This window comes from Sceloporus occidentalis, unplaced genomic scaffold (genome assembly GCF_023333645.1).
Source record: "Sceloporus occidentalis isolate IW3139 unplaced genomic scaffold, rSceOcc1.0.p SCAF_69, whole genome shotgun sequence".
In the NCBI taxonomy this organism is placed as follows: domain Eukaryota; kingdom Metazoa; phylum Chordata; class Lepidosauria; order Squamata; family Phrynosomatidae; genus Sceloporus; species Sceloporus occidentalis.
Genome location: NW_028317049.1, coordinates 635,507 through 655,529, shown reverse-complemented (window position 1 = coordinate 655,529; position 20,023 = coordinate 635,507). Strand labels below are relative to the sequence as shown.

Genomic DNA, 20,023 nt, shown 5'->3' with positions numbered 1-20,023 from the left:
CAGTATTTCTTCGAGTGGTCATCTGCGAATACATACAAATCCCACCCGTCCGTCCCCTCAGTGTCCTGCTCTTATTGGTTCTTTCCATCGCCTGCTTGGTGGAAAAATTGCGGAACTGGGGAAAGAGTGGGAAGGCAGGGGCCTTATAACGGGTGGGAGGAGTTACCGCCAAAAAGTTTCTATATGTTGCAAAGTAAACTTTGCCCAGTGATTCCAGAAGATTCCGAGCAGCACTGCGCAGGCGCAGTAAAACCCATTTGTACGTATTCGCAGATGACCACTCGAAGAAATACTGTCACAGGTAAGCAACCTGTCCTTAGGTGGTACGTTCATTTTAACTACCCTTATCCTACCCAAGAGGTATAGGTTAAGTTTAGCCCATCTATTGAGACCTTGTTTGATATCACCCTGTATTTTCTTGTGGTTGTTTTTAAAGAGGTCTTGGTTTTCAGAGGTGAACTCAACACCTAGATATTTGACCCTTTTTTCTACTTTAAAGCCAGTCACCTCTTGTAGATTTTCCTGATGATTCTTTCTTTAAATTCATTGGTAAAATTTTTGTCTTATCCCTGTAAATCCAGAAACCTGAATGCTGTCCATATTCCTTTAATTTATAAAGCAGGGGATTAACACTTTCTATTGGGTCAGATAAGTATATCACCACGTCGTCCGCGTATAGTTTAAGTTTGTACTCTTCCTGCTTCATTTCCTGGCCTTTGGTCTTCTTATCTTCTTTAATGCTAGTCCTCAGAGTCTCTAAAGGGGCCATAAATAACAAAGATGAGAGGGGTATCTCTCATTACAGGTAACGCCTTCGCTTTCCCCCCATTAATAATAAGTCTCGCTGTTTGTTTTCTATAGATTGCATCTATCCAGCTGATAAAGTTATCTCCTAGAACCATTTTTCTTAAGGTTTCCAGCATGAAGTTCCAATTAACTTCATCGAATGCCTTTTCGGCCTCAAGAAAAATCATAGCTGCTTTTTTATCTATTTTCTTCTCAGAAGACTATAATATCTAGTAAATTCTTCGTGTTGTTTCTAAGGTGCCTTTTGGGAGGAAGCCCTTTTGGTCTCCGTTTATGATATTTTGTAGGATTTTAAAAAATCTTTCTGCTAAGACCATTGCAAAGATTTTATAATCGTTCTTAAGGAGAGAAATGGGTCTGAAATGTTTGACCTCCAGCACCTCCTTACTTTCTTTAGGAATCAGTACAATATCATCTATCTTCCAAGAGTCAGGCGTTCTTCTTTGTGAGAGTCTATTCATGATTTCTACTAGGGTTTAATTAGCTCTTTCTGTAAGCTCTTGTAATACATTGTGCTTAGGACATCTGGCCCTGGCGCTTTGGATGCCTTGGTTTTACTGATTGCTTCTAGCACCTCAGGAGCCGTTATTGGTTTATTAAGTTCGATTCTCTGTTCTTCATCAATCTTTACTACGCCTTTTCTGTCCAAAGATTCTTTATCCTCTCCTGGGAAATATATTCTTCTTTGTATAGATTTGTGAAATATTTATATAAACATTCTTTCATATGTTTTTGGTTGGAATAAATCTTGTCCTCTTCTTTAACCCTTGAAAAGATCCGTTTCTCCTTTTCCTTTTTCAGTTTCCATACTAACCATTTGCCAGGTTTATTAGCATTCAAGAAGTGTTTCTGTTTGATGTGTCTTAATTTTTTCTCCTGGTCTTCTATTAGTCATGTGGATATTTCCTTTTGAATCTTCTTAATCTGTTGTTGAATCATTTTGTTTTGGGGGTTTTCTTGAAGTAATTGTTCCTTATCCTTTAACTTTTCCTATAGTTCTTTCCAATTCTTTTCTCTATTTGTTTTCCTTTCGTAAGACTGTTTCAAAGAGAAACCCCTCATTACCGCTTTCTTTGTGTCCCAGACGATCTCTGGGCTGACTTCTCCATTCAGATTTTATTCAAAGAAGGATTTAAGTGGGTTTGTTTTTGCTTTATCTAGACTTTTTCCATCTTTTAACAAAGTCTCATCTAGTCTTCATATCAGTTCCTTAGGTTTACTCTTCAAAGAGAATAAAATTGGATTGTGACCCAATAGGATTTTTGGTAGGGTTTCTCCTACTTCCACCATTGTGCTAATAGTTGGGGAAGTCAAGAACATATCTATTCTCAACCAGGATTGATGAGTGTTTGAAAAGAACGTAAATCCTTAGACAGACCATACTTGATTCTCCAGTATCTTCTAATGCAAAGGCTTCTTTTAATTCAAAGAAAGATTTCAGTAATTTCCCTTGCTTTAAGTATATTTAGTTGTCTGCCTTTCTATCTATCTGGGGGTCTATCACCCCATTTCAATCTCCCATTGTTAAGGTCCTATCGCACATATGGTCTGGCATTTGTTTTTTTCAATTTTCCAAAGAACAGGCCTTTATTTCCTAAGGGTACATAAACTCCCACCATTAGGATCTTTTGGTCTTGTAAAGTAACTTCTACACCAACCAAGTATCCATTGGGGTCTGAGAATACCTCTTTAGATTCTCATTTATCCTTTACATAAATCACTACAGCTTTTTTCCTCTCTTTTGAGGCTGCTATGTATTCTTTCCCCAATTTGGCGTTCTTCAACAATCTTATATCCTCTTTCTTTATATGGGTTTCCTGAAGGCAAATTACATCAAGTCTCTGTTTCCCTTAATAATGGAAAAGTTTACCTCATTTTTGGGGTCTGTTAATTCCTTTAACATTCAATGATAGGATGTCCGTCTTTTCCCGTTTCATCGTCACATTCTCCATCTATATCGTCCTCTCTTGTGTTTGGATCTGGTTTCCTAAGCAATTCTCCTTCTTCTGTTTCTTCTTCTAAGCTCTCTTCCTCCTTTTCCTCTTCTCCTTTTCCCGGGTTTTTTTCTTTCTTATTTCTGACTGTCTCCTTTATTAAGTTCTTTCTCATTCTCATGTAGAAAATGTCTTCCTTTTTGTACCGAGTTGATTTGGTATCTTTTTTGCTTGAATTAAAAGATAGGCCCAGAGTTAGTTCCCATTTGTAGTAGATTGCATTGCTGCGCAAAACCTTAGTCAGTGGTCCATATTCCTTCCTCTTCCTTAACAGTTTCCCAGAGATATCTTTAAACAATAAAATTTCATTTTCTTCAATTCTGAATCTTGTATGAAAGTGTTGTTGGAGAATTGCTTCTTTCATTTGAGTTCTAACAAAATAAATCACGATATCTCTGGGCAGTCTCTTCTGTTTTGCGACCCAGGAGCTTACTCTAAACATCTTGTCCACCTCAAGGAGAAAAGGTTCATTATCCAGGTCCATAAATTCAGCCAAGGCTGGTATTATCGTTTTATATAGATCTTCTTCCTTCTGTTCGGGAAGACCTCTTATTCTAAGACATCTCTTCCTAAATCTTTGCTCTAATTTAATTCTTTGTTCTGTATCTTCAGTATGTTCTTTTGTTAATCTCTCTATCTCTTTTCCCAATTTTTTATATTCTTCCTCCAGGAATGTCACTCTTTCCCTGGTTTGTGTTAATTCTGATGTTATCTTTTCCAGAGAGTACTTATCTTAAGCAACAGGGTGGACATTAAACAAACAGATTCCCCAGACTTTCCCTAGTCTTTAAGCTGAGGCAAATACATTCGATTGGTCCATCTTATGGATAGGTATCCTGGCCAAAGCAAGATTGTCTTATGGACCAAAGCAATGTCCCTTTACCTGCTCACTGACGGAGAACCCGGCTGATAAAGCCTGATCCCAGGTGGCTGAGCTGTCATCACTCAGCCAGGTCTCCCTGAAACAAGCCAGGTCAGCCTCTTCGTCCAGTAGGACATCATGGACTATCTGCATTGTATTTTTGACTGACCTGGAGTTACACAAGAGCAGGGAAATGTTCTGTGGTTGGTTTGGTATGCTTTCCAGCTCTTTGGGGATAGCAGGAAGGGGAGAGAGATATTTGTCAGGCTCCTAACTGCAGCCCCTTTTGCAACACAAAAGGCAGTACTTTGAAAAAGGAACAGCTTTAATTGAAGAAGATACATACAATAGAAATGACTTTTTGGTCAGGAATGAAAGAACCTAACCATATGAATTAACCCCACCCCATTAACCAATAAAGCTTATTAATTGGATAGCCCTTTCCTGCACAGTGTTCTCTCATCTGGGATTCTGTCAGCGTTTCTAAAGACAATTAATCTTTTTTGTGCTTTATCTCAACCACTGCACCTGTGGCCTTGGACCACAGAACTCAGCCACACAACAGTTTTAATTAACATTATGGCTTAACAATGTGTGTGTGTGTGTTATGAAACCTCATCCATCTCAATCTAATATGATACCATATGAAAATATAAGAAGCATAAATCCATAATAACATAATACAATATAAGAATCCCAATAACTCTCTATGTTCCCCCTCCTTTTACAGAGACCAGTCTTTTAAACCCAAGCCTCTGTTAGAAGGATGATTCCCACACATTCCAATCCTAGCAAACAATCACATTCTTTAGCCATGATCTCCCTGCCTCTTTCTAGTATCTTCTATTAAAGCACATATTAAAACATATTTTTAATGCACCATAAATCCCAGCTATCTTAACTCTAATTTAAAGCTAAACCTATAACCCTTATGGCATCAATCCCTAAATGAATAAATGCATGAATGAAGGGATTCATGACATATTGTGACTTCAGGATGGTGCTCTTTACCTGAATGGGACTGGCCCATTGTCATCTCAGGCCGATGCTCCTTGCCTGCAGCAATGAGATGGGACCAATGTGAATTTAGGCTAATGCTGTTTACCTGAAGGATTGAGATGTGACCATTTTAACCTTGGTCTGATGCTTCTTGGATGAATGATTGAGACGGTACTATTGTGACTACAGGGTAGTGCTCTTTACCCGAAGGATTGATACTGGCCCATTGCAACCTCAGGCTGATGCTCCTTGCCTGAAAGGTTGAGACGGGAGAATTGTCACTTCAGACTGGTGCTTTATACCTGAGGATTGAGAGTGGCCCATTGTGTGTCAGAAACAGTGTATAAGAGTTCTGTCATAAAGGGTAAAAATATTAGGGTTTGGTTATTAAAGTAGGAGTTATAGTTGGAGTTCATAGTAGGCAGTGTAGAGTGATGGGTTATAGAAAGCACGTCATGGAAAATGATAGAAGGACAGATGGAGTGGCTTTTAGATGAAGGAGGCGTTTGGAGAGGGGCTGGGGTTGCAGCTGTAGATGGTTATCAAGGAGGAGTGAAGCTGGCTTGGGAACACCGCTCTTCAAGGTGAGGCTGTCTGGGAGAAGGGAAGGGAAGTAGAGACAACCTTGGTATCTATGCAACCTCCGCTTGTGTTGCTTTAGCTTGGGAATTGGGGGCTGGCTGAGGGAGGGGTTGAGCAAGTCCCTTTGGACTTCAGACTTTGCAAAAAGGTGTTGAATGCCTGGATTCAAAGCTTCTTTTGTTTCAAATGAGTTTGATTTTTTGAGCACAAGACTGACTCCAGATCTCACATTTCAACTTCAGGCTGATGCCCCTTGCCTGAGAGATTGAGACTGTCCCATTGTGACCTCAGTCTGCTGCTCCTTACCTGAAGGATTGAGACAGGACTGTTGTGATCTCACCCTGAGGTTCCTTGCCTGAAAGTCAGAGATGGGACTATTATGGTAACAGGCTCATGCTCTTTACCTGAAGCATTGAGTCTGGCCCTTTGTGACTTCAGCCTGGTGCTCTGTGCCTGAAAGATTGAGATAGGACTATTGTGAGTTCTGTCTGGTGCTCCTTGAATGAAGGATTGAGACAGTACTATTGTGATTTAGGCCCTGTGCTCCTTACCTGAAGGATTGACACTGACCATTTGCATGTTCAGGCAGATGCTCTTTCCCTGAAAGATTGAGACTGGCCCATTTTGACTTCGCACTGATGCTCCATGCCTCAATCCTTCTGGATTGGGATGGGACTCTTGTGACTTCAGGCTGGTGCTCCATACCTGAAGGCTTGAGACTGCCCCATTGTGATCTCAGAATAATAGAATCATAAAATCATAGAATCCTAGAGTTGGAAGAGACCAGTAGCGCCATTCAGTCCAACCCCTTGCCATGCAGGAAATCTCAATCAAACAGAAATCTCAATCCCCAACAGATGGCCATCCAGCCTCTGTTTAAAAACCTTTATGGAAGGACATTCGACCAACATCTCCGAGGGAGTTTGTTCCATTGGCAAATAGCCCTTTCTGCCAGGAAGTTCCTCCTAATGTTGAGGTGGAATCTCTTTTCCTGTAGCTTGCATCCATTGTTTGGGGTCCTGTTCTCTGGAACAGCCAAAAACAAGCTTTCTCCCTTCTCAATATGACATCTCTTCAAATATTTAAACAGGTCTATCATATCACCTCTTAACCTTCTCTTCTTCAGGCTAAACATCCCTAGTTCCTTAAGACGTTTTTCATAGGGCATGGTTTCCAGACCCTTCACCATTTTAGTTGCCTTCCTTTGGACACGCTCCAGTTTCTCAACATACTTTTCAAATTGTGGTGCCCAGAACTGGACACAATATTCCAGGTGAGGCCTGACCAGAGCAGAATAGAGTGGCACTAGTACTTTTCTTGATCAAGACACTATACTTCTATTGATGTAGGCTAAAATCGCATTGGCCTTGTTAGCTGCCGCATCGCACTCTTGACTCATGTTCAACTTGTGGTCTACTTGGACTCCTAGATCCCTTTCACACGTAGTTTCATTCAACCAGGTGTCCCCCATCCTATATCTGTGCATTTCATTTTTCCACCCTGAGTGCAGTACCTTACATTTCGCCATGTTGAATTTCATTTTGTTAGCTTTGGCCCAGCTTTCTAGTCAATTCAGGTCATTTTGAATTGTGATCCTGTCCTCCGGGGTATTAGCTATTCCCCCTAATTTGGTGTTATCAGCAAATTTGATAAGTATACCCCATATCTGTCATCCAAGTCATTGATAAAGATGTAGAACACCACTGGGCCTAGGAGAGGACCCCATTGGACACAGCACTGGTCACTTCTCTCCAGGAGGAAAAGAAGCCATTGCTGAACATCCTTTGGGTTCGGCCAGTCAACCAATTACAAATCCATGTAACAGTTACCTTATCTAGCTTGTTTCATGGTTTTTTTGTTTTTGTTTTATATACTGTTTAATTTGGTTAACTGCTATTAAGGGACATAGCCATGAGATTCTATGATATGGGGTGCACTATAAACCTTTTAATAAATGAACAGGTATTGCAATCCTGTATATACATATTATCAGACATAACTCCAGAGAGTGTTAGCCTTTTGGATGCCAGAAGGTTCCGCTTATTCTTCAGAGCAAGACGCAACTCCTCAGCTGCCTTCTAGAAGATAAAGTAAAAAGGCTTCCAAAACAACCGAAGCCTTGGGCAAGTCGCACTCTCTCAGCCTCAAAGGATGGCCATGGGAAACCCACTCTGAAGAAACAGCCAAGAAAACCCCTTCAGAGACTCCCATAAAGTCACCATAAGACCTGGAAACAACTGGAAGGCAGACCCCAAGAGCAACATTGGGGAATAGGTGCAAGCCTTGCCTTGGGAAAGTGCAATGACTGGGCTCCAGTCAATGGAGGTCTTCTTCAGGCAATAAAGGGAGGTTTATGCAAATGCAGAGTGACATCACTGCTATGGAAGGCTCTCTTGACCAATCAGAGAGCAAGATAAAGGTCCTTCTGGAAGCTTCCATGAGAAGGAGATATAAGGCCTGAGAGACCAAGAGACAGTTGGGGGAATTGTGTCGGTTGGAGATCGAGAGAGAGAGTTAAAGAGCGGATCTTGGAAGTTAGTCTCAGAATTAGACATTTGGGTTTATTTATTTCTTTAAAAGCTTGTAGGAATTGAACATTATATACTTAGAAATATTGTAACTGCAAGACTCTTAATGTCTTGTATGACTTAAATTTCAGTTATATTTTGTTATTTATAATAAATACCTCATTGGAGTATCTACTACTCGATGTTCCTTTTACACGTGTTTTGGCTCGGTTGATGCTTGGGAAGATCAGTAAAGAAGGAGAAATAAGGTTCCTTAACTGGTCCCAGTGTAGGTTAAGGGAAACCCTTTTATAATTCACTGGATGATGGCAGCATGATTTAAGGAATTTAAGGGTCTGCTGGGCTAAGAGCCATAATGTCTAAATGTCTCATTAACAATTTGTAATCCACTCTGATAGCCTTTTGGCTGAACAGAGGGGTATAAAACTATTATTATTATTATTATTATTATTATTATTATTATTATTATTATAATTACAGGTCCACAGTTTGGCTGCTTGGAGCACCAGAGATCATCACAGTGAGTCAGTTGAAAAAGCCCATCTCACTCCAGAAAATAAAGGTACTTGAGGAGTTTATACACTACGTCTTTCTTTAATAATAGCTACAAAACTGATAATAGCATTTGGGACATTTAGTCTTTTAAAAACAAATAGTGCAGATTTAAATGCTGCTTTAAAACCTCTTTCCATCTGCCAGCTTTGCCCTGGTTTTGGGGGGAAATGAGAAAGTGTTGGGAGGGAGGGACTGCCAACAGAATTAGGAGATGCATTGCAGGATATGGACAGTTTGTGGCCAAGTAAGGTCCAAAACACACGGCAGCAATAGTCCATTTTGAGAGCGCTTTAACTGCCCTGGCCCAGTGCTAGGGAATCCTGGGAACTGGAGTTTATTGTGGCACCAGAGTTCTCTGACAGGGAAAGCTCAGTGTCTCACAAAACTACATTTCCCAGAATTCCCTAGCACTGATCCAGGGCAGTTAAAGTGCTCTCAAACTGGACCATTGCTGCCGTATGTTTTGGACATAGGTGACCCTTGGCAAGTCACACTCTCTCAGCCTCAGAGGATGGCAATGGCAACCCCTCTCTGATGACACCTGCCAAGGAAACCCCATGATAAGGTTGTCTTAGGATCACCATAAGTTGGAAACGACTTGAAGACAAAAATGAAGAATAGGAAAAAAAGTGCAATTATTTCTCAGGTTGAACATGGGAATGGAAGGCAGTGGCCATTTTGTGTTCTGGCAGCCATTTTGTGCTGCTTGTGACTGTGGGGAATATTGTTCTGGAACCTTCTCTGAGGCCCCAGTTGAACAGAGGCCTCTCTTTCTCTCCTGAGGCTCCAGAGTCAGAAGGAGGCCAGGCTCCTTGGGCCAAAAGGAAGGAAGTGTGTCTCTTTGTGTGTCTTTTGTGTCTCTTTTCTGAGAGGGTTTTCTTATTACACAGCTCTGCTCCTTCTAGGGAACATGGGTTTTAAAATGGATCAGAAATGGGGAGGAGAGTTTTAATACAAGCCTTATTTTTCTTCTTCACAAACATTTGGCTTTGGCTTCTAAGAGGAGGCTGGTTTTAAAAGTCTCCCCAATTTCCTTATCAATAGATTTTCAGACAAGAAGGAAGACCAGACCATCTCAGATTACCAAGAAGGAAACAAACAAACATAGAAACAAACAACAACAAGAAGAATAAGAATTAGACAGAAAAACAAACCTCTTATATTTTTAAAAAGCAAAACCATATTTAACAGGATAAAAATTCAATTTTGGTGCTTCTATCCTTTTACAACCAATTCAGGCTGTATCTGCACTACAGAAATAATCCAATTCTAAAGTGTGTTAACTCTTCTGTTTCCATCCTATGGAATCCTGGGATTTGTAGTTTGTTGTGGCATCAGAGCTCTCTGGCAAAGAAGGCTAAGTGTCCAAAGGAAAAATCCCAGGAATCCATAGCACTGAGTGGTTAAGGCGGTGCCAAAGTGCCTTATTTCTATAGTGGGGATGCAGCCTTCTTGGGAAAGGGGCTAATGATGAGGGAAAGCACTGGGGATTTCTGAGGGTTTCAGCAGATGATTTATTTATTCATTTATTTATGTTGCACTCTTCTCACATCTATCTACAGAGACATAACCAGGGACCTCTCCAATTCCCCATCCGCTAATCTCCCACCACTCTAAGAAGGCATGGAGTATTTGTTGTGTAGGGCAGCTGCAGTGAGTCTATGCTAGGTCCAGGGGGCTTTGTTTGGTGCAGAGGGAGGAAGGGGATGCCCACCTCTGCATCAGCCGAAATAAGGCATATGTCACGTGCGTATGCCACCAGCAGGATGCTGTTCTCTGTGTCTTTGAGTGCTTCAGGGTTTCTTGCCAAGCCAAACCTAACCCTGGGCCCTTTTCTCAGGAACTTCATCTGGGCCTCCTTGTACACAGCTTTGGGGGCTCTCTTTCTGGAAGTGACCAAGTGCAGGGCCACCACGACCCCCTGCCCACCTGATGGCCAACACAGAGGCCAAGCAGAGGGAGTTGGGCTCCAACAGAAGGAGGGTGCCGAGGCACAACAGCTCTTTGGTGAGTCACTATCCTAATAGCTTCATCTATGTCACTGCTGGGCCAGTTTATGAAAGTAAGCAAATCAAACACTGTCCGAGTTTGGCAGAGACAGTCCTGGTTAATCCTCTGTCACCCCCCTTTTTCAGGGGCTTTTAAAAATGTCCCGGTTGCTCTCTCCTCCTCCCACTTTCCTTTTTCTTCAGCTCATTTTAATTTCTGCATAAGGAGCACAAAGGAGTTTCCACCTAGTGATTGGAGAAACCCATGTTTTTCTTCTCGTTCATTGAGAACTTGAAGAGAATTTCTTTTAAAAATATTCGTTCCACCAGTCCCCCTTTCAAAAGGTGATTTCTTCTCTCCCTTCCAGCAGCTAGCGAAATATTTTTCACAGATTTCTCGAATGACAATAAAAGACAAGTCGAATAATTACGCTAATTACTTTGCATTTCAAACTCAATTACCATGTCAAAAGGAAGTTTGGCAGATGTTTAAAGAACATTCCTATGCTTAAAAAAACCTGAAGGCACACACACAAAAGGGGGGAAAAAGCCCAGTCTCAATAAATAAACTGTGATTGAAGCCCCAACAAGAAATGGTAGAGTTGAGGGGAACTAGGAGTTGGAGTTGAAGCTGAGAGTAAGTGACTTGCCCAAGGTCAGCCAGTGAATTTCTATGGTGAACTGGGAGAATGAAGATCTACTGAACTTTTCCCCTTCCCCACTGCCATTCCCTTCTCCTTTTGTCTCCTTCATGAATGAATGCTGATGGTTCTGGCCTTTGGTTTTGTTTCATTTCAAGAAAGCCTCTTTAAATAATAAAGTTACATTTTATTTATTTATTTATTTATTCTATGATTGGTTTGCTTTTGGGCAAGGATGGTTCAGAATGTCCCTGAGGCTGAGACAATATGACTTACCCAGGGAAACCTCTACATTTACCTGGCTGAGCTGGGATTAGCACTCTAATTATTATTATTATTATTATTATTATTATTATTGCCCAGCTCTTCAGCCAAAGGGCTATCAGAACAGCTTACAAATTGTTAGACATTTCCCTGCCCTCAGGCTTCCAATCTAAAGAGACAAGAGACAAAAGGAGAAGGGAATGGCAGTGGGGCAGGGGAAAAGTTCAGTAGATCTTCATTCTCCCACTTCACCATAGAAATTCACTGGCTGACCTTGGGCAAGTCACATGCTCTCAGCTTCAACTCCAACTCCTAGGCATTCCTTCATGGTAGAAGGGGGGGGTTGGATGACCTCTTGGAATCCCTTCGAATGCTAGGTTTTATCCATCATGGCAGAATTCCTGCCATTGCACCCCACCTTGCCCCTTCTTCTCTTTTGTGAGGGTCACACTCTCTCAGCCTCAAAGGCAGGGCATGACTAACTCTGCGCTTCTCCCATGGTGATGCTAAGGTCATGCAATAATAATAATAATAATAATAATAATAAGTGGCAAGGAGAGTGCACATTCTCTCAGTCTCAGAGGCAAGGCATGACAAACCTCTCTCCAGCTCTCTCAAGGTGATGCTAAGGCAAACCTACTTTTATTTTGCATTATATATATATATATATATATATATATATATATATGGCAAAGGAAGTTCAAAATATCCATGAATAAGAGTGTGTGATGCATCCAAAAAGAGTATGGCATAAAGGGCAGAATGTCTTATCTACCACCAACACACAAAATGCCTTCCTTTTTCAAAGGAAAGCTGTGAGTGAGCAAAGTTAGGGGGGGAATCACCCTAACAAAGGAAATAGCCGCTGGTAAAACCCAGGATGAATGGTAGCTTTTCTTACGCAAAATGCCCCAAATCCCGGCCATTGTCAGCTGAAAGTTTTGTCTCTTCACTTCATTTGGAAATAATTAAAAATCAAAATTCTTACTCATGATCGAGAAGTGATCAGAATTTCTTCTCTATAAAATGCTTTCAAAATTTTCAAATTAGACATATTTCTACTAATTTTCGAATTTTGGAGAATATTCTTTACATCCCTATTTCCACCCCATACACTCAAAAGTGGGGAGAAGACAGGAAAGAAGGAGACAGGATATGGCCCTTCCCAGGAGGCTGAAGCAAAAGCAAACTGCTGTGCCCTTCCTAGGCTGTGTGATCTTCCTCATAAACAACTTTGGCCATCTTCACTGCCTTCTGGGTTGCTTGTCCACATGTGTCTTGTTTTCCAATCTGTGAAATGTTGGGGGATATGGGAGAACGTCTCTGCATATAGATATGGGGTGGGCCCAGTGGCCCTCAAGGCCCAAGTGCTCCCCAGAAATGACGTTTGCCTCTCAAAGGTGGCAAGAAATGTCTAAATGCACCATAATTCTTTGGTGGCTAAATGTACTGTATGTGTTGGGATAGTCAGTATCCTAATCCATCATCAATATCCCAGGCATGGCCTAGATTATATTGTGTACTATATTGTATATTATATTGAAAAGATTTGAGACAAACTGGATCTCAAAGGCAGTAGCTTTTTTCTTGCTGACAGCATTTACAATTTATTTCCTGGACTGAATTCTAAAGTGATCAAATAATATTTGGATGCACCATGTGCTTTCCTCCCCTTTTGCTTAGTCACTCTGTGGATGAGGGCTATTTTCTGTTGCAGGTGACCTTTGCGGATGTGGCAGTATATTTCACTAAGGACGAATGGAAACTGTTGACGAAGAAGCAGAGACTTATGTACAGTTATATAATGATGGAGAATTATGAGAACGTGGCCTCTGTGGGTAAGTAACCGGAATCCACTAGCATTATAGAATCACAGAGTTGGAATAGAGCACAAGGGCCATCCAGTTCAACCCACTTTTGCCATGCAGGAATACACATTCCAAGCACCATCCAGTTTAAAGACTTCCAAAGAAGAGTACTCCAACAAAATCTAAGAGAGTATATTCCACTGTCGAAGAGCTCTTAATGTCCCAAAGTCTCTCCTAATGTTTAGGTGGAACCTCTTTCTCTCTGGCTTGCCTCCACTGTGGTGTCTCCTTTTCTCTGTAGCAGCAGAAAACAAGCTTGTTCCATCCTCAATATGACTACCCTTTCCAATATTTAAACATGGATATCATATTCGTTGTTAATTTTCTTTTCTTGAGGGTAAACATATCCAGCTCTCTAAGCTGCTCCGCATAGGGTTTGATGGTTTCCAGATCCTTCACCATTTTAGTTCCCCTCCTCTGGGCATCTTCCAACTTGTCAACATCCTTTTTGAATTGTTGGGCCCAGAACTGGACACAGGATTATTCCAAGTAAGGCCTGACCAAAGCTGAATACAATGGCACTATTACTTCCCTTGATCTAGAAACTATACTTATATTGATGCAGCCTAGGATCACATTGGCCTTTTTAGCTACCGCATCACACTGTTGGCCCATGTTCAACTTGTGGTCTACTAGGAGTCATAGATCCCTTTCAAGCGTGGTTTAATTGTGATAACAACATCCTGTAGAATATTTGAATTTGTAGTTTAGTGAGGCACTATTGCTCTCCACTTTATAAGGATTCTAAATGCCCCATTGTTAACTGCCAATTGTCAGAACCAGCTTCTGTGGTTCATCCAGAATGGTATTGGGGTTGGGGGGGGATTGTTAGTAGTTTAAATGCTAGTAGTTTTAAGTAGTTGGTAAGGATAGTGGGGCCTAGAATGGCTTGGGGAAAAGAAGCAGTTGTGGAGGCTCTTAATAGACTGGTTTGTGAGCTTTGAGTGACAGACATGCCCCCAGGGGGAGAGGTGTATGTGAACGGTGGAAGAAGAAGAATGCAAGAGGTACCTTGGCAGCCGGGCTGTTTAGGAGCTGAAGGGGAAGGAAAAGGGGGGAGTGTGAAGGTAGTTAACTACAGAGGGAAAAGGTTTTGACGCTTCAGAGACTGCTTAGACGTGTGAATGGACGCTTCTGCCTGAGTTTCTCAATTAACCTTTTGGTGCAAGCGAAGGACTTTTTAATTCTGAAACTTAGTTCCACCCCGAGATATCACACCAATTCTAGGATTTTGTGGGAAGACAGCATGGAGATTAATGCATTTCTCTACGAAATGGTACTCAGCACATCTCTGAGAATGTTTCCTACCTTTTTTGGACCTCTTCCAGCCTTTTGAGGCTCTGGAGAGGCTTCTTGGGGAAAAGACCTCCCTTGGCTCAGAGAAGGCCCAACAGTGTCAAAATGGCCTCCACTTCCCCAAGGGATGCAATGGGATATTGAAGGGCAAAACATTATTCCTATTTTAAGGCAATACAATGTGCGGTTGCCCGTGAGATCCCCTGGGGGCCAATGTGACCCCTCTATCCCCAACAGTAGCCCATAACTGTCTTACAGATGTCCAAGTAGACCACAAGTTGAACATGAGTCAACAGTGCAATGCAGCAGCTAACAAGGCCAATGCGATTTTTGGCTGCATCAATAAAAGTATAGTGTCTTGATGAACGGAAGTCATAGTGCTACTCTATTCTGCTTTGGTCAGGCCTCAACTGGAATACTGGGCACCACAATTCAAAAAGGATTTTGAGAAACTGGAGCATGTCTAAAGGAGGGCAACTAAAATGGTGAATGATTTGGAAACTATGCCCTATGAGGAACGCTTTAGAGACCTGGGAATGTTTAGCCTAGAGAAAAGAAGGTTAAGAAGTGATATGATAGACCTGTTCAAATATATGAAGGGATTTCATATTGAGGAGGGAGCAAGCTTGTTTTTGCTGCTCCAGAGACTAGAACGTGGAGCAATGGATGCAAACTGCAGGAAAAGAGATTCCACCTAAACATTAGGAGGCACTTCCAGACAGTACGGGCTGTTCGACAGTGGAACAAACTCCCTCGGAGATTTTGGTGGAGTCTCCTTCCTTAGAGGTCTTCAGACAGAGGCTGGATGGCCATCTGTCGGGGATGCTTTGATTCCTGAATGGCAGAATGGGGTTGGACTGTTTGGCCCTTGTGGTCTCTTCTATCTCTATGATTCTAGGCCTCTGAGAGCCAGGAATGGAAGGCAGGAGCAAAGATAGAATGCCTAGCTCTGTGCAGAGAGGAAGGGACCTCTGGGAAGGGCCAGGAGAGGGGCCTTGGAGATTGGGAGGCAGCCAACAACCTAACAGATTTTAACAACAACAACAACAACAACAACAATAATAAATTTTATTTGTATTTCCCCCCCCTCTCCCAACGGATCAAGATGGTATTCCAACCATAAAATAGCCACAAAACAACAATAGCATTCAATTTACACACAGTAAAACAACAAGTCGCTTAAACTCAATTTGGAACAAATAAAAACATTGTTTAAAATGCACAATTGCGATCAGAAGTAGGATTTTTCCTTAAATACTTTAGAAGAGGTCGGGTGGGTAAACCTGTTGGAAGGGATCTGTCTTAAGTGCTTTCATGAAAGCATCCAATGTGGTGATAAGACGGATCTCCTCCGGCATGTTGTTTCCTAACTTGGGGGCCATGGTTGTGTATGCTTTGTGAGAAGTTGTTCTTAGCCTGACCTTTGGGCGATCTAATAGATTCTTCCCAGAATTTCTGAGATTGTGGGGCAGATTGTGTAGGGAGAGGCCTTCCCTCAAGTAGCTTGGGCCCAAGCAGTGTAGGACTTTAAAGGTAATAACCAACACTTTGTATTGTGCCCAGAAGCTAATTGGCAGCCAATGTAGAGATACTGGTGTTATATGGTCTGACCTAGATGTTCTGGTGACCAATTCGGTGCCACATTTTGAACTAAGTGAAGCTTCCGAACTTGGTACAAAGGTAGCCCAAGAACTGAACTTAAGAAATGAACTTGAAATCAGGCCCTTGTTTTCATACATATTAAGAGTTCCATTAGCAATTATGAGCAATGTCTATGAAGAGAGGAAAGGGCAACACAAAAATTCCTTTTCCTCTCATGTTTCTTCTCCAACCTGAGCTTGCTTAGCTCCGTGGTTGATTCCAGAGGCCCTTTGTCACTCGAAATGCTGGAGTCTGGGGAGGACACCCACAAGTGCTATGCTTTTAGCGGAATTTCATACTTAGCCCAAAGGAGAGATTGAGGCAACAGTGACCTCGGGATTCATCCCAACTATACCAGGCCTGAAAGCACACAGAACTCCAGAGTCCTCTCCTGGTGCCACAAAGCATGAAGCATCCTCTGCAGTTAGCTTGCATCATGCCATGTGCTCTGACTCAACACTCTATGGCAGTCTCACAGGAAATGATGCCACTTTTCGATTCAAATAGTTTTACATATATTTAATGGAATATTTTTCAACGGCCTGACTATCTGCTTCTACTGATTTCTTCATGACACTTCCCCTTCAATCTCTTTTTGATAGCTCCTATCAGTAAGGATACAATCATTATATGGATTTGGGGGCATCCAGAACAATGTCATAATCAGGTCACTCACACCAATTTTATTAATTTAATCTCAAATAGGGAGGGGAGAACGTGGGGCTAAATTTTGGGGTAACACTTTCCTCTTGACACTGAGATTCAGTCTTGTCTGTCATTGTCCTCCTTTACAGAAGAATTTGTCAGTCATGAGAGAGTCCACACAAGAAAGAAGTCACATAAATGCCAGCATTGTGGGGAATATTTTGCTTATAAGTCATTCCTAGTGAGACATCAGAGAATCCACACAGGAGAGAAGCCATACAAATGCCAGCATTGTGGGAAATGTTTTTCTTCAAAGTCAGACCTAATGAGACATCAGAGAGTCCACACAGGAGAGAAGCCATACAGATGCCAGCATTGTGGGAAATTTTTTTCTCGGAGGTCAGTCCTAGAGATGCATCAGAGAGTCCACACAGGAGAGAAGCCATACAAATGCCAGCATTGTGGCAAATGTTTTTCTCTGAAGTCATACCTATTGACACATCAGAGAATCCACACAGGAGAGAAGCCATACAAATGCCAGCATTGTGGGCAAGGTTTTTCTCAGAAGTCACACCTAGTGAGACATCAGAGCGTCCACACAGGAGAGAACCCAAACAAATGCCAGCAGTGAACTAATATTTTTTTTCAAGAAGGATTACAGAAAATATATTTTCAATCCAGTCAAACCAATACTCTTATGATTTTGTTTGTAAGGTTTTCTGTCCATATGTCTGTGGTAGATCTGTGCATATGTCTGTTTATGTTTTAAAGTTATATTTTGTTAAGTTTAGGTTATAATTGCCTTTACATTCTGCCCTCGGCTTACGTGGGGAGTCCATTCCGGACACACACCCCCCCCCCACGTAAGCCAAATACCACACATGCTCAAGGCCTATTTAAGTGAATGGGGCTCGTGCATGCGATGGTGTGGCAACCCCCATGCACCACGGGCCCGCGCCCCCATCATCCGAATGGGACACACCACCCCTTGCATCCCTGCGTAGCTTTCACCATATACTGAAAGCCGCATGTGATGCGGGTGCGCTGTAATATAGATAATTGTTTTGGATTATAAACTTGGCTGGGGATTATGATTTGTGGTATAGGTTACCTAGATGGGGGGCTGGGATGTTTTGCAGCTGGCTAGAATATTTATGGGAATGATAGCATTTGCATTGTGTGGGATGTTGGCTGAAGAAAGTTGTCGGCTGGTATTAACAGAAAGGGCTAGTTTCTGAGAATGGCAAATGGGGCCTGGTTAACTGCGGGGCATAGTCTCTGGGAATTGGAGGTGGGGTTTAGGTTTGGAAGAGGGTGGGTTTCAATGTTTTCTTTGTCTTGGGGAGGGTAGTTCTGGCTTAAATGCTGGGTTTCTGATTATGTGTTCTCAATAAAGTTATTTGTTGTTTCAACACATTGGACTCTTTGATGCACAGAAGTTCTGAATTTGCACAAAGCACACTTCCTTCTCTTCTCAGTCCTCAACTCAGTTCCCAGCCATAAGAAGAACAGAGGCAAACACATCCTCCAAGTCTCCTCAAAGGAAGAAAGTGTATGGAAATGTATGAAAAAAGGGGGCAGGGGGCCCTTGAGGAGAGGCATGGCCATGGGGGGAGGAGCAGGGTCATTTAGATGAAAAGGGGGCTTTGAGGAGCCTCTCCCTCCTGGAAAGTAGAGCAGAGGAGAGACCCTCCTCCCTTCCTCTTCATTTGGGGGGAGATGAGGGCTGGCAAGCCCCTTTCTTTGGTCTTCCAATGGGGCACCCTCTTCATCTCTGGGGGGCTGGGATGGGGTTCAGAAGAGCGGAGGCTCCCAGTCAAAAGACTTTTGTGACAGGGACTTCCGGTGGTATGGCGGCGCCCTGATCACCTCCAACGAAAGACTCCGGAGGAGGGATCGCGGTTCCGCGGCGACGGAGGCGGTGGGGTAAGGTACCACCGACCTAAAAGTGTCCCCCCGATAAAGGGGAAGCAGAGGGGCTCACTTATACTCGGCGTTCCAACCTTGTTCTTGTTGTCTGCTGTCTCCATTTGGAGAGCGGGACGGAGGAACTGCACGAGAAAAAGAGCAACCACGGCCGCGGAGAGCAGGCACAAGCCGCGGCTTGTGCCGAAGCAACGCCACCACTTTTTAATTTGTTCTAAGCTGTTATTGTGCTTGTGTAAAACGTTAAACTACCAGGATACTCCTATCGTGCAACTGTCCTCTCTGCCATTGAGTTGGTGATGGAAAAGGACAGGAACAGCATTTAACAGAAGGAGAAGAGAGAAAGATCTCCTAACCCAGTGCTGGATTTGGCTTTTTGCCTTTTTGCCTTTTTCCGTTTTTTCACTTTTTCTACACCCCCCTCCCTCTTTAGAGGTTGTAAAATTAAGACAGCCAAGAGACGATAAGGTCGAAACGTTGAAACAGCAGGAGCTGAGAGAAGTTCAAAGTCCCGTACATGTGGATTATGGTGTGTGGAGCGTGAAAAAAGAAGAGGGGGTGGACTGACTCTTTCATCTCCCTCTCCCCTTGTCTAACTGTAGGATCTGCCAGTTGGGAAGATTTTTATTTGGGAGAGTTTGTGTTGCCCTTCGTTTTCTGGGCTCTTCTGGGCTCCTCTTTTGCATGACGGATACTGCTGGGGGTTTGGAGCAGATCGTGGAAACTGTGACTTAATAGAAGTAAAGTGCCTATTGAAACTGTTCAAAAAGAAAAAGGAGGAATTTGGAAAGGAGAAGGATTGAAAAGAAAACAGAACCTTGGAAAGGGTGGTTTGATTTGAGATAGTACTAAAATACAGGAGAAAAACCTCCCAAACTCCTCAGTGGACTACCCAAACGTAAGGGAAGGGGTTAAACTCCAGAGCAACTGAGAGCTACAGTCAAGCCTCACAGCTGGGCTGAAAGGGGACAAATTGGGAGAGAAGAACCCAGCTGCAACGGATTAGCCAGAACGGACAATCCTGAAGGCTGATAGACTGATATAAACTGCGGAGAAGAAGGGAGGGAGAGGGTGGTGTTGAAGGGAGAGCGGATTTATTACTTTTTTTAAATATTTTCCTTTATTTTTTCTGGTTTCCTCATCATTCTTTCTTTTTCTCTACTAACTAATCTAAAACTACCCCCCCCTCTCTATTCCCCCCTCCCTCTCTGCTCTCTTCTCTTCTTGCTCACTTTCCTTCACGGCTTGGCTGGAACCCCCTGACAAATTCAAGACTTTCTCCTTCCTTCCCCCTGTTGGTAGCCCTTGGGTTAACTCAAACGCATTTCCCCCTTCACCCCCCCTCCCCTCCTCTCTCTCTTTTTCTTCTTCTATCCCTCCCTTGTATTAGAATGCCAAACCACTTCAGTGAAGTGTAGTTGCCTTCC

At 42.6% G+C, this 20,023-nt stretch overlaps 1 protein-coding gene across 4 annotated transcripts in view; it reads left to right on the top strand.

Annotated features, from left to right (window-relative positions):
- LOC149286368 (uncharacterized) overlaps positions 1-20,023 on the top strand; it is a 142,889-nt gene that overhangs the window by 20,080 nt on the left and 102,786 nt on the right. Inside the window, exons 2-5 of one of the 4 annotated variants that reach the window (XM_089494150.1) lie at positions 8,253-8,334; positions 10,168-10,334; positions 12,938-13,058; positions 16,820-17,516. In XM_089494150.1, coding sequence (XP_089350276.1) covers positions 10,260-10,334; positions 12,938-13,058; positions 16,820-17,301 — 678 coding nt within the window. In that variant the 5' untranslated portion in view covers positions 8,253-8,334; positions 10,168-10,259 and the 3' untranslated portion in view covers positions 17,302-17,516. Of the gene's footprint in view, positions 1-7,699; positions 7,779-8,252; positions 8,335-10,167; positions 10,335-12,937; positions 13,059-16,819; positions 17,517-20,023 lie in introns of those variants that run through there. The other 3 variants (XM_089494148.1, XM_089494147.1, XM_089494149.1) reach the window with 3 other exon arrangements.